Source organism: Lithobates pipiens, unplaced genomic scaffold (assembly GCF_037356315.1).
Source record: "Lithobates pipiens isolate NorthernLeopardFrog02 unplaced genomic scaffold, aLitPip1_a1.2 Scaffold_13, whole genome shotgun sequence".
NCBI classification, from domain to species: Eukaryota; Metazoa; Chordata; class Amphibia; order Anura; family Ranidae; genus Lithobates; species Lithobates pipiens.
In genome coordinates this window covers 388,000,886-388,014,134 of record NW_027507718.1, presented here as the reverse complement: position 1 = coordinate 388,014,134, position 13,249 = coordinate 388,000,886, and the positions used below count along the sequence as shown (strand labels likewise).

The following is a 13,249-nucleotide window of genomic DNA, read 5'->3' as shown; positions in this document are numbered from 1 at the left end:
CCAGGAAGATTTGGACCGTCTATGGCCAGCTTTATTTAGGAAAGGTCGCTCCAGTACTAAGCTGTTCAGTACTATGTGTTATAATGGTGCTCGTATTGTCCTGCCATAAAAGCTTACATACCCTAGAGTCTAAAACTGCCTGCTCTAACCAACATGTGAATGGTGGGAGGCCAGCTTCCTTGCCTTATTAACTCATGCTCTGATATTGAATAGTCCAAATGAAAAATACACTTTTTTTATAACTGCATGTGTATGATGTCACTGCCCAAAACTTCACATGGCAGAGAAATTTTGGCATGGGTGTGTATGACTGGATTATATTTATTATTTATTGCTGGAATTTATATTACACCAACAATCTATGCAGCGCTTTACGTGTATAGTGTACATTCACATCAGTTCTTGCCCTCAAGGAGCTTACAATCTAAGGTCCCTAACTCACATTCAGACATACACATACTAGGGCCAACTTAGACCGGAACCAATTAACCTACAAGCATGTTTTTGGCGTGTGTGAGGAAACCAGCACAGGGAGAACATGCAAAGACCTTACACTTGTATGTCCAGATCTTTAAGTGATCGGGTCACCAGTGAATCAGGTCAGACTGCCCATTCCGTGTGTGTGTGTGTGTGTGTGTGTGTGTGTGTGTGTGTGTGTGTGTGTGTGTGTGTGTGTGTGTGGTTAGCTTTATGACTACAGTATAACCTTTATTTTGAATCTGTATGTCAGGAGCTATCAGTGCTGACTAGGTTTTAAAGATAGAAGTAACGGGATATTAATTCTTATTTTTTGCTTTACTACTTAGCAAATCACTGACATTTAGCAAGTATGCTTGTTGAGTCTCCCTTTACTGTATACATGCCTAAGCTGATCTCCTCCTCCTCCTCCTCCTATACTCCTCAATCAGGGCTGTCTTTAATATTGACTGTAAAAAAAAATTCTTGGGCCCCCTCTTCCATGCAATTTCGCTCTTCACATGCTTTGACACAATAAATAGCAGCTAGACTCAAAATCAGTTTACTGAATTAGATCAGGCAGCAATTGTGATTGGTTGCCAGAGGTTACAGTGTATCATTACTGCTCACTGACTGGCTGCTAGAGGTTACAGCACACATTATGGCACACTGTTTATTTTTCTAGAGATTACAGCACATGACTTCTGCTTGTTGATTGGTTGCTAGAGATTACTGTACATCAATACTGCTCACTGATTGTTTGGTAGAGGTTAATGGACATCCTTGCCACTCACTAATTGGTTGCTAGATGTTACGGCACATTATTACTGCTCACTGATTGGTTCCTAGAGTTAACTGCATATCCTTACCACTCAATGATTGGTTGCAAGACGTTAATTCACATCATTACTGCTCACTGATTGGTTGCTAAAGGTTACAACACATCATCCTCACTGCCTGCACACCATGGACTGGGGAGGTCAGGGGACTTATCAATAGACAGAAAACTCCTAGGAATCCTGAGATCAGTGGCAATGCTGGGGGAGGGGGTGAGTGATAAAGGGCAATGCTGGGGGGTTGGTGGGATCAGTCACAGTGGTGGGGGGATGCGATTTAGTTAGGAGGCAGTACACTGTGACAAATTTTAAATCATGTAGAGCAAAGCTGGAAATCTTTGGCAAGTATTTAGTGGGGGATTCTACCAATGTCATGGGGAATTTACAATGACCACCAATGTAAGGGAGGATTTAAACTGACCACCATGTAATAGGGGATTTTGCGCCACCCACCAATAGAAAAGAGGGATTTCAACACTGACACTAATGTAATTAGAGAATTACGACCAACACCAGTGTAAGGGGGAATATACAATGACCTCCATGTAAGGGGGAATTTACACTGACAACCAATATCGTGGAGATTTGTACTGACCACCAATGTAAGGTGACACTTCTACACCGACCACCAATGTTAGGGGGATTTACACTGACCACCAGTGTAAAGGCAATTCTGCTCTTACCACCAATGTAAAGGGAAATGTACACAGATCACCAATGTTATGAAGAATTTACACTGACAACCAATGTAATGGGGGATTTTACTTCAATAGCCAATAAAGGGGGATTTCTACACTGAGCACCAATGTAAGGGGGGTTTACATGCACTACCAATTTAAAGGGGGCTTCTACATGGACCACCAATGTAAGGGACGATTCGAAACTGACCACAAATCCAAGATTGATTTTTATTTTTTTTACCAAAAGAAAGAGGAGTTTCTACACTGGCCACCAATGTAATGGGGATTTACACTGAACACTAATGTAATGGGAGCATTCACAGTAACCACCAATGTAAAGAGGGATGTACACTGACCACCAATGTAAGGGGGACCTTCACACTGGTCACTAGTGTTGATGAAAGGATTGTACACCAAGCCCCAATGTAATGAGAATATTTACACTGACCACCACTGTAACTGAGACATTTAGTCTGCGTTCACATTTGTGTGTGTCGGGAATACATGCAAAATCGCTTTCCTGACACCACAGAAACGTGCTGCCCTTTAGCAGATACACAGAAGTGCCATTAATTGTTAATAACACCCTCAAACATTGGCTGAGGTACACAATCACATGCACCAAAATTCAGGGTGCTGTGGCACCATGTTATTTTGAAGAAGGGTTTGCTTACCTTTGCACAACAGGCTGATGTTGGGCTTAATGACTATAGTTGTAGGCAGGACTTTCAAGCATGTGCCTTCAACCTCCCCAATGGGCAGCATTCAGCAGAAGTGATGGTAGATATGACCTCAGGGGGACATGATATACATATGAATGCCACCTCTATTTACCTATCAATGCCGCAGTCCGCATATATTTACATATGAATGCTGCTGCATTTACATATCAATACAGGTTATTTACATGTTAACTCAGGGTCTGCAGGTGAGTCATCTGTACAAGGCAAAAGGGCAGAGATGAGCAACAGAACTTTACACTGCGATATCGGGACATGGCGCACGACTAAAACTTCAAGGGATAGGGGAATTTAAACTGGGATAGTTGGCAAGTATGAGGCAGCTGCTTTGGGCCCCACAATAATGATGGGGTCCAGGGCATCTGCCCCGTTTGCCCTGCCTTAAAAATGGTTCTGTCTTTAAACCATGTCATTTTATGAACCTGTCTTTTGTGCACAGGCCAGGGGCACAGTTTGGGTGGAACAGAAAAGTGCCTTTTAAATGTTTGGAAGTTCACAGTTGTCTAAATGCCTTGGTACTATTTGCTGTAGCATTCACAGTATCCTTCAATGAAAAAAACAAACTCAATCATTTGGGGGAGTGACCTCATTTTTGCCATGTAGTGTGTGTATATAATTATTGGATGGGGTGATCTGATTTATAGAATAGGTTATGTTGAAAGTACCGCACAGTGTGTACTCTCAGAATATGCTATGCAAAGCACCATAAACCAACATTGTACACACAATGAGGCAAACTGAGATGTCAGTTTTTGCAGTCTACATTTTCACTGCTCAGGGCCCAGACAGACGTGTGAAGTGCTGTATACCTTGGTACACTGTGACATATTAGAATGCATGTGTTAACAGGCAGTTCATTTTTAAAATATATTAATTTTTGATTTGTCTTGTGTCGCAAAATGTAGATTAACATTGCCGGGCATCACAATTTTCTCATGTGTCTGCACTTCTTCTGCATTAGAAACTACATCAATATGCAGGACAGAGCATCAGTGTGGACTGACAATGTGTGCTTTCCACTGCTGCACTACAAAAAGGCAAGGGCTGTTGTCCTGCCCCAATGCATTTGAAACGTCACACATTTTAGATGTACCAGCAGTTAAGTGACTCACCTCCTTCATCCCCCTTCAGCATTTTTACCGCCTGAGGTGTGTGTATATATGTGTAATATATATATATATATATATATATATATATATATATATATATATATATATATATATATATATATATATATATATATATATATATATATATATATATATATGTTAAATATAGTGAGGAGTATAAAAACTGCCAGACCCTACATTGTGGTGATAAAAGCTTGTATCCTGTGTGTTGGCAGTTGATAGGAGAATTTTCATGTTACATGTGTTGGTGGTGGCAAATTCAACCTAGGGTTTTATCTGTAAATGTTTCACACAACTTTCAGCTAGGATTCACACATTTTTTTCCAATTGAATCCTAAGTCAAAGTTGTGTAAATCTTGTGTGAAAACATTTTATATTGAAATATAGTGTTGCGTTGAGCTACAAATTTGAAGCGGCATTCTAAAATAATTGTTTGAGAATCTAAGTACTCTCCACGGTGGCAGCATTCTTACTGTGTGCATGCTGCGAGTGGCCGGGCAATCTTCCGGGACCTGTGACTTGTCCCAGCAGATAGCAGGGAGGTGAACTTCCTTCTGGTGCCCTGGGAGGAAGTGGGAGCTGGATGCCTCCTCTAAAAAGAGAGTATCCGCTCCCCCCCCCCCCCCCCCCCAAGAAAATGTGACATGCCAAATGTGGCATGTCAGGGGGTCACCTTCACTTAAAGCAGAAGTTCCATTTTTGGGTGGAACTCCACTTTAAGGGGGCCCAGGGAAGTTGCCCCTTTCCCCCCCCCACTTATAAATCCAGCACTGCCTCTCCCCCTTTCTTACAATTATACAGGTAAGATAGCAAAAACATGGTGGGTAAGAATGTTAGTCAATCTTAACTTATCTCCTTGTTTATAGAGAAGATGAAGTAATCTTACGATTGTGCACTGGTCATATCTGTCTGTATACATGGCACTGTATCGCCACATCTTTCTACCCATACAATATGATATTTGAATCTAACACCAAATGAGTGGACCTTGATAGTGTTCTTGGCTCATACTTTGCTAAAGGTCTAGCCTGCTTACTGAGGATTACCTTCTAAAGCAGGGATATGCAATTAGAGGACCTCCAGCTGTTGCCAAACTACAAGTCCCATCATGCCTCTGCCTCTGGGTGTCATGCTTGTGGCTGTTAGTCTTGCTATGCCTCATGGGACTTGTAGTTTTGCAACAGCTCGAGGTCCACTAATTGCATATCCCTGTTCTAAAGCAATATTAGAGAGCATGCATGCTGCTATAAAACAGTCAGCCAGGAAGGATCTTCCCAAGATGATTATGCCACATTTATTGGCAATGAATAATACAGAGTTGATAACTGATGATTTTTCTTGTTTTTGCAGGGATGGTGTGGCTGGAAAGGAATCGATTTCTGGACGCCAGATGCTTACTATAACTTGTGTTTACCACAACGACCTGTAGCTATATGATATGTTTGTGGAATGTGCGTTTGCTGTTGTAAATATGCAATATAATTAAGGAAATGTTTTACCCAAAACTGAAAGTTTAATTTTAAATGGAAGGTGATAAGGTCTTCTTCTGTATAAAGTTATACTTCCAGAGTCGCAATAACATTCTGCCAATGTAACCATTTCCATTGCTCACACTGCCTCAGAATGATGTGACATTCAGTTCAGTGGTTGACTGCACAATCCAAACCGTTCCTACTTCTTCACATTGCAGAACTATGTTTAGACATTAGGCATTGTGTTTTTTAATGGAACAGTGTGCACAGTTCCTGTAAAGACCATTACCGCTGATCCTATGTATAGCCATTTATCTTCGGAATGCAAGCATTCATCAGCAATGTGTTCAACACAAGGGAAATGGTAGTGTGTGTTGACATGCTGATTGCCACAATCTGCCTCCCCACAACTTTTTAAAAGCAGCTTTTCTATTTAGGTTTGCACTTGTTTTATAATGTTTTGAACCATTCACTATACTCTACCAATTTGTCTGAACCATCATTTGTACCACCATTATTTTTTTAAATTTAGAATGTACCCTGCTGCTATTATCCAAAGACCGACCACAAACAGTTTGCCTATTATTTATAACGTACAAATAACTTTCATGTAACATGTGAGGCAATCATATAAATAAAAAATATTGTACAAATATTTTGTAAATTAAGTGATTTCTTCAAAAAAAAACTTTTTTTTTATTTTATTTTTTATTTTTTTCTGTTTAAGAGGGAAAAACACCTGTGTGTACTGGAGGTCTGTGGAGATGGATTCCCATCCAGTGGTGATCGGTGGGGAATGATCCAGATACATTAGTGCCAAGCGTAGACATACACAAATGAGTACCAGTCCATAACTTGAAAGAATCCAAGAAAATTATATAAGCTCACAATTGACCATAAAAAGACAACGTGTTTCGGAGAAAACAAAACTGCCCCAACACCAGGCTTGGAAAAGAGAACTGAAGTCTTAAAAATTACAAAAAAAAAATTAAATTAAAACCAGGAGAATCTGTATTGGGAATCTATATTAGTCATGATGTTTTTAGAAACTTCCCAACATATACTGTGATCAAAGGCAGTTATGAGTTGAATGGGCAAAATATGGAAGGGCCTGTCACTGCAGAAGTGAGCATTGGTACAATGGAAGCAAGTGCTAAGGCATGCATTGGTGAAGTGGCAGCAAGCAGAGTGATGTGGTCATAAGAGCAGGGGGAAACGATGGGGGTCAGGTGTTGGGGTCAGGGTGATGATTTCTGTGCAGATGAAGGAAAATGGAGGTCAGCTACAGTAAAGAGATCATATAGGGGTAAGGGTGAAGGTCCATTGATGGGAAGGTTTCAGAGATGGCAGGCACAGTGGTAACTTTTGGGGGGGGGGGGGGTAGACATGATGGTGCCTCAACATGATGGTTCAGATGCAGTCTTCCTAGCCAGCAGCGGAGCTTTGCCAGTGGGATAGGAGAGGTGAGCTGCCAGGCTAGAGATTACAGTACCTGTTTAAGCTGCAGGAAAAGCAAGAAGACAGGTGGTGTGAGCTGACAGTGCCAGAAATTAGAAAGCCATGAGCTATTGCAACACAGATTCAACTGCTGCAGAGAATCATTGTGGACGTGCTTCTCACCAGGTATGGCTGTTGTGGATAGTTCTGGTCATTTAAATGTAGACACTACTGTGCATTAGCAACACAATGCCCTCACTGCACCATCACCAGCCTTGCCACTTTTGCAGGGACATGTAGAGGTGCTCGCTAACCACTTCTTTTACCCTCTGGTACCATCATCCCCTCCCCATTGCACCTTGTAGAGGCCAGTCAGTCCTCTGGGGGATCTGTGTGCATGTTCCTGGGGGAAGGGGGTAGGAGGTGCAGACTTCTTCTGGATTGAGAAAAAGAGGGAAACCAACCACCTCCATTATTGTCGTACCCTCCCAATGCAACAGCCATTTTATAGAGGTCCAAAATTGAAATATATTTTTTATTTTACTTTAAATTAGGTATATATATATTTTTTTTATTTTTATAATAGTTTTATTGGATTTTTACCAAATACATACAACCAGTACAAGACAGTTCACATAGCAAAGTAAGGAACAAAGTAAGCCAATTCAGCCATAAATGTGCAGCAGAAAATGGGAATACATTCAACATCATGGTGACGTGTTTATAAGTATATCAAATGCAGTATACGAAAAGGGGAAACGCAGAATGGATAAACAAAGGGCACCCAACAAAGGAGAGCCCCGATGTTCCACCCGACCCCCGCACCATCGCCAACACGTGTGCACCAGGACAGAGGAGGGCCCATCGAGGCATCCCATAAGAAGAGTGCCCACTAATACATTCACACCTGCTCAAGGCATACTGAATGTAAACTCAGCACTAGCTTCTTCAAGTTAACTTCCACACTATGGGTGATAAAAAAGGAAAAGTAGTAGCAGATTCATCTGTGGGGAGGACATGTAGCAGCTCGGGTGTCACTTGAGTGCTGTAGAGTGATGGTATTTAATCTGTGGAAGTCTGAGGAATAGTACATCCAACCTGACCATGTGTCTTTAAACTCATCTTGCTGGTCTTTGATAATGTGAACCCACCGTTCAGCCATGATTGCATCAACCTCCCTTTTCCAGTCTAGCAGAGAGGTGTGGATTGTTTCCAGAATCTGGAAATTAATGATTTGGTTGCATTGAATAGATGAGTTACGCTTTTTTTAAATAAAGTTTTAAGGTGGAGGAAACCCCATGGAAAAGAAAATGTAGTAATCAACCATGTCCTCAGGGCCCACTAACAGGTCAGGTTTGCAAGATAACTGAGATACATCACAGGTGATATAATTTGCTGCTCAGTGATTGCAGTATTCTAGTCTGCATGTCCCCAAGGTAATACATAAAACCTGGCCTGTTAGTGGGCCCTGAGGACAGGGTTGATGACCATTGCTCTATAGGTCTGAGAGTCATCTGTTTGATCCATGGGGTGATAGCTTCCCAAAATGATTTAATTTTGGGACAAGACCACAGATGGAGGAACGTGCCTGGACTATCGCAGCCCCTCCAACAGCGGGAAGCCACCATCAGATACATCTGTGCTAATTGGACAAGGGCCCGGTACCACCTGGTGACAAGTTTGTATGACATTTTTTGTGTACGGGAGCTTATGGACATGGAGTGGGTCAATCTAATCAGTCTCTGAATCTGTGGCGTGGTAAAGTCCTGACCTATTTCCCTCTCCCATTCCCTAACAAAGTAGGTAACTGAGGAAGACCTGGCACAAAGGACGAGTCTATACATCTATGACAACAGATGCCTGGATCCGAGAGATCCCTAGAAGCGGCAGGGATCCAGGGAGCACCTGCCATTGTTTTCTCTAAGGGGACCCATAGTTTAGTTGAGTCATGACACCAATTTAAAATACGCACTATAGACAATGACTTATAATATAGAACTATATCAGGAAGCCCGACTCCCCCATCCAGTTTAGTTCTATGAAGAATTTCATAAGCCAGCCTGGGGCCCCTGTCCCTCCAAACAAAGGCTATGAATGCCCAACGTATGAGTCTAATGAAAAATCTGGGGAAGGGCAATGGGCACTGTATACAGAGTGTAAACTACCCTAGACAGTATGGTCATTTCTCATTCGTTCATTGACGGACACAGCCTTCTATCTTCACAACGATAGGGCTATATTGCCTCCACAGGAGCAGGATTAGGCAGAACAAAAACAAAACACTTGGTCACTCCCATGGGCCTTCCACAGTCAGTATATAACCCCCCTCCCTGCTCTAGGTATTCAGTTTTTTTCCTGCCTAGTCAGGAGTAAGGACTTGGTTCCCTCCTGGGAAATGTGGTTTGTTATTTTTTACTTTTTCCTGGATTTTTTTTTCGGTGAGATCTATAATCCACTGCCGGGCTGGGCGAATGACTGGACACTTGGTCCAGGGGTCACCCCAGTCTAGCCAGCGAGTGCGTGCAGACCGCAGCTACTAGCTAGGTCGGCTGCGACATAACCCCACTAGACAGGGCCTGACCCTGCGAGTTAAATGTCTCACGAGGTCGCATACGACTGGGTCTTGGCCTGTGTCACAGTGTTCCGCGTGGCCGACAGCCCCCCACTTTGGTGTTGAGGAGAATCTGTCCGGGAGCGCTACCCACGCATTTCGCTGGAGAGGTAAGTAGTTCTTTCCTCTCCTTCCCTGGAGAGGTGTGGGATGCGGGTGCTCCCTGGGGTGGTCGGTCCCTCTGGGGTTCTCCTCCATCCCCCCCTTTCCTGGGTGAGGCCCAGGCTTCCAGCCTAGCAACTTTTTGGGACAAACTGCCCCTTTTTTCCACCCTCAGGTTTTGTATTGGGGGTATCCGGTGGTTAGGCCTGGGAGGAGGGTGATCGGGTTTCCTGGGACTAATTTAGGCCACGGCTTTGCGGCCTACCAGCTTGGATCGGTCCGGTCCCCCCATGCGTGGCTGGCAGGCGAAAATTTAGGCCACGGCTTTGTGGCCTACTGATCGAGAAAAATTTAGCCTGCGGCTTTTGCGGCCTACCAGCTCTCATTGGTCTGGTCCCCCCACAGGCCGCGCCCTAGCGAAAATTTAGGCCGCGGCTTACCGGCCGAGCTTCCATCCAGGGCTCAGGGTCATTTGATAATGGAGGAATCTGGACTACCGTGTAATATCCCGGAACTTCAATTGATCAGACTAGGTCTGGATCATGGACGACTCGACTTCGGGACCTCCCTATATGGATCCAGTCAGACAAGGCAAAAGCAGTGGCTCATGACCCTCATCAGGGTGGGCCAAAAAGGCTGTTGGAAACCCTGGCTGTGGCCAGTATCCTCCGGTGGACAGAATGTCCAGTTCCGGCCCTTTCCAATGAACACATTCCAGGAGTGGAATGCTGTCAGATGGATACCTCAGTTGGCTAGGGATGGGGCAGGGGGTGGGCCTTTCTCCGGGTCAAGTTTCATCAGATTTTAAGGTGGCTCTGTTTTTCCTACCTCCATTTATGAAGGGATGAGCAGGAATAGGCCTTGAGTACCATAGAGGGCCTGGGCGGTCTTCTTCAGTGTCTCCTGGTCTTGCACTTCCTGGTGCGTGCCTTTTTGTGCTAGGGTTTAGACGTCTGTTTCCACCGGGGTGCTTTTTTCCACTGCCGTGGGATCTGAAGTTGGTGTTTTCAGTTCTCCAAATGCTTTTCTATTTTTCTCTCAGAATTTTCGGGAGGTTCCACTGCTTACTCTGTCTCGGAAGGTGACCTCTTGGTGGCTATCACCTCTACTCGCAGGGTGTCGTGAATGGTGGAGTTATCTGGACATTCACCTTACCCAGGTTAAGGTGGTGCTTCGTCCTTTTTTACATAGTTCCAGCCGTGGATTTCCAACCCAAGGACATTGGGTTGGCTTCTTGTGTCCCTGGTCAGCACATCCCAAGGAATTGGCTTTATCTGGCCAGGATGTGTTTTGGGGGATTCGGATGTATTTGCCAGCCACTGAGTCTGTTGGTCTGGATCGAACAGATGATGTCTCTGGGCTATCCTGTCAGGGATCGGTTTCCTCTTTTCCCGGTTATGGCGCATTCTTCTCGGGCAATTAGTGTTTCTTGGGCCTTCGGCTGCCACTGGTCGTCGGTGTACATTTTCACAAGTTCTACGAAGTAGATGGTTTGGCATCTGCGTATGCCTCTTTTGGCCACAAGTTGTTTATTTATTTTGCAGGCCGCTGTTTAGAGGGTCTATTCCCTCTTGAAGGGGTATCGTTCAGGTTGAGTTCCAGCTCGTCCTGGGAGAAGTTCCTGTTACCTGGTTGGCTCTTGTATTAGCCTTGGGATTTTTCGTTTTCCCACCCCTCATGTTGGCACTGCTTTGGGTTGTCCCTATCGTTATGAAGATAGAAGGCTCTGTCCGTCAATGCACGAATGAGAAAATAGGATTTTTAACTTACCGTAAAATCAGTTTCTCTGAGTTCACAGCACCCACCCCTCTATGGAGTTCTTTTGATACTTCTATTACTGCTTGCAACTAAACTGAATACCTAGAGCAGGGAGGGGGTTATATGCTGACTGTGGACGGCCCATGAGAGTGGCCAAGCGTTTTTTTTTTATTTATTTTTTTTGTTCTGCCTAGCCCTGCTCCTGCGGAGGTGATATAACCCTATCGTTATGAAGATAGAAGGCTGTGTCTGTCAATTAACTCAGAGGAACGGATTTTACAGTAAGTAAAAAAATTCTATTTTTGATGACATTCACCCTCCCGAACCATGTCGGAGATTAGACCTTCCAACCCTGCAAGTCCCTTAATATGCCCATTAGCAGGGCACCATAATTGAGGTTGTATAAAAGTTTTGGGTCCAGGGTGATATAGATCCCCAGATAGGGCAAAGAGGCAGTACGCCACATAAACGGAAAGGAATGTTGCAGGGAGGCTGCCATGGCCGGGGGAACATGAATAGGTAAAAGTATGGACTTTCCAAAATGTATTTTAAAATTAGATAAGAGACCACATTTGTGAACATCGTATAATAGGGCAGGTAGGGATATCTGAGGGGTAGATAGGTAAAATAAAAGATCATCTGCATAAGCAGATAGCTTATACCCTGTGGAACCAATGCGAATCCCTGAGACATCTGCATTGCCCCTAACTGTTCGAAGGAAAGGCTCCAGAACTAGGGCGAATAGCAATGAGGAGCACCCCTGCCTAGTCCCATTACGTATACTAAAGTTGTCTGAAAGCGTATTGTTTACCTTAACTCCTGGCTCTGATGCCAACACCCTGCCCAACATGTGGCCCCCCAGACCCAAGGCCCCTTACTCTTCGGTCATAAACACCCAGTTCACCCGATCAAATGCCTTTTTGGCATTGATAGACCAAACCACTCACGGGGTTTGGTCAGGCCCATGTTGCGCCCAGTGGAGTACGTGAAGGATACAGATAGTATTGTCTCTAGCCTCACGGTCCACCATAAAACGCGTCTGGTCTGGGTACACTAGTGTCGCCATGTGGTCTTGCCAAGGAAGGGCCAAGATCTTGGCTAAAAGCTTAGTGTCAGAGTTCAGGAGAGAGATGGGTCTGTAATTAGCACAGAAATTGAGGTCCTTCCCAGGTTTTGGTAAAACCGTTACATGGGCTAACAGGGCTTCTGGGGACAGAGGGTTAGAGGTAGTAATAGAATTAAAATAACTGCACGTAGAAGACGCCAATGTGGGGAAAAACATTTTGTAACACGCATTCATAAGGCCATCAGGTCCTGGACTCTTGCCTGGTGGCAGGGCAGCAACTGCAGTACTCGATTCTTCAACAGTAATGGGACCAACTAGCTCCTCAAGAAGAGGGCAGGGCGGGAAAGTTAGCTCCCGTACACACGGTCGGACATTCCGACAACAAAATCCGTCTGATTTTTTTCTGACGGATTTTGTCCGAAACTGGTGTTGCATACACACGGTCGGACAAAGTTGTCGGAAAATCCGATCATTCGGAACGCGGTGACGTTATTTCGTTACGACGGGACTACGTTCAGGCTAGTAGCCAATAGCTTTGGTCTAGAAATTTGATCTGAGCATGCGTGGCACTTTGTCCGATCGGAATTCTCTACAAACGTCAAAGTCCGATCGGATCATGTTGTCGGAAAATTGTATATCCAGCTCTCAAACTTTGTTGGTTGGACATTCCGACGGAAAAAGTCAGATGAAGCCCACACACGGTCAGATTATCAGACAACGCGGTCTGATCGGACATTTTCCGACGGAATGTCCGACCGTGTGTACAAGGGCTTAGACTCCCTAAGATACGCTCAGATCTTAGACCCCTTTCACACTGAGGGGCTTTTCAGGAGCTTTCACACTAAAAAAAAAGTGCCTAAAAATCTCACGAAAACCAATTTAGATTAAAATCAATTAATGCTTTCACACTGTGGTGGGGCGGTGAAAACTCCTGAAAGAAGCATCTTTGGAGCATATTTGA

The 13,249-nt window shown here is 44.2% G+C and overlaps 1 protein-coding gene across 2 annotated transcripts in view; it reads left to right on the top strand.

The window, feature by feature from the left end:
• The window catches only part of UFSP2 (UFM1 specific peptidase 2), a 29,291-nt gene extending 23,322 nt beyond the window's left edge, over positions 1-5,969 (top strand). For both annotated transcript variants that reach the window (XM_077477316.1, XM_077477317.1), the window contains exon 12: positions 5,193-5,969. In XM_077477316.1, coding sequence (XP_077333442.1) covers positions 5,193-5,279 — 87 coding nt within the window. In that variant the 3' untranslated portion in view covers positions 5,280-5,969. The remainder of the gene's footprint in view (positions 1-5,192) is intronic.
• Positions 5,970-13,249: the final 7,280 nt, after the last annotated feature.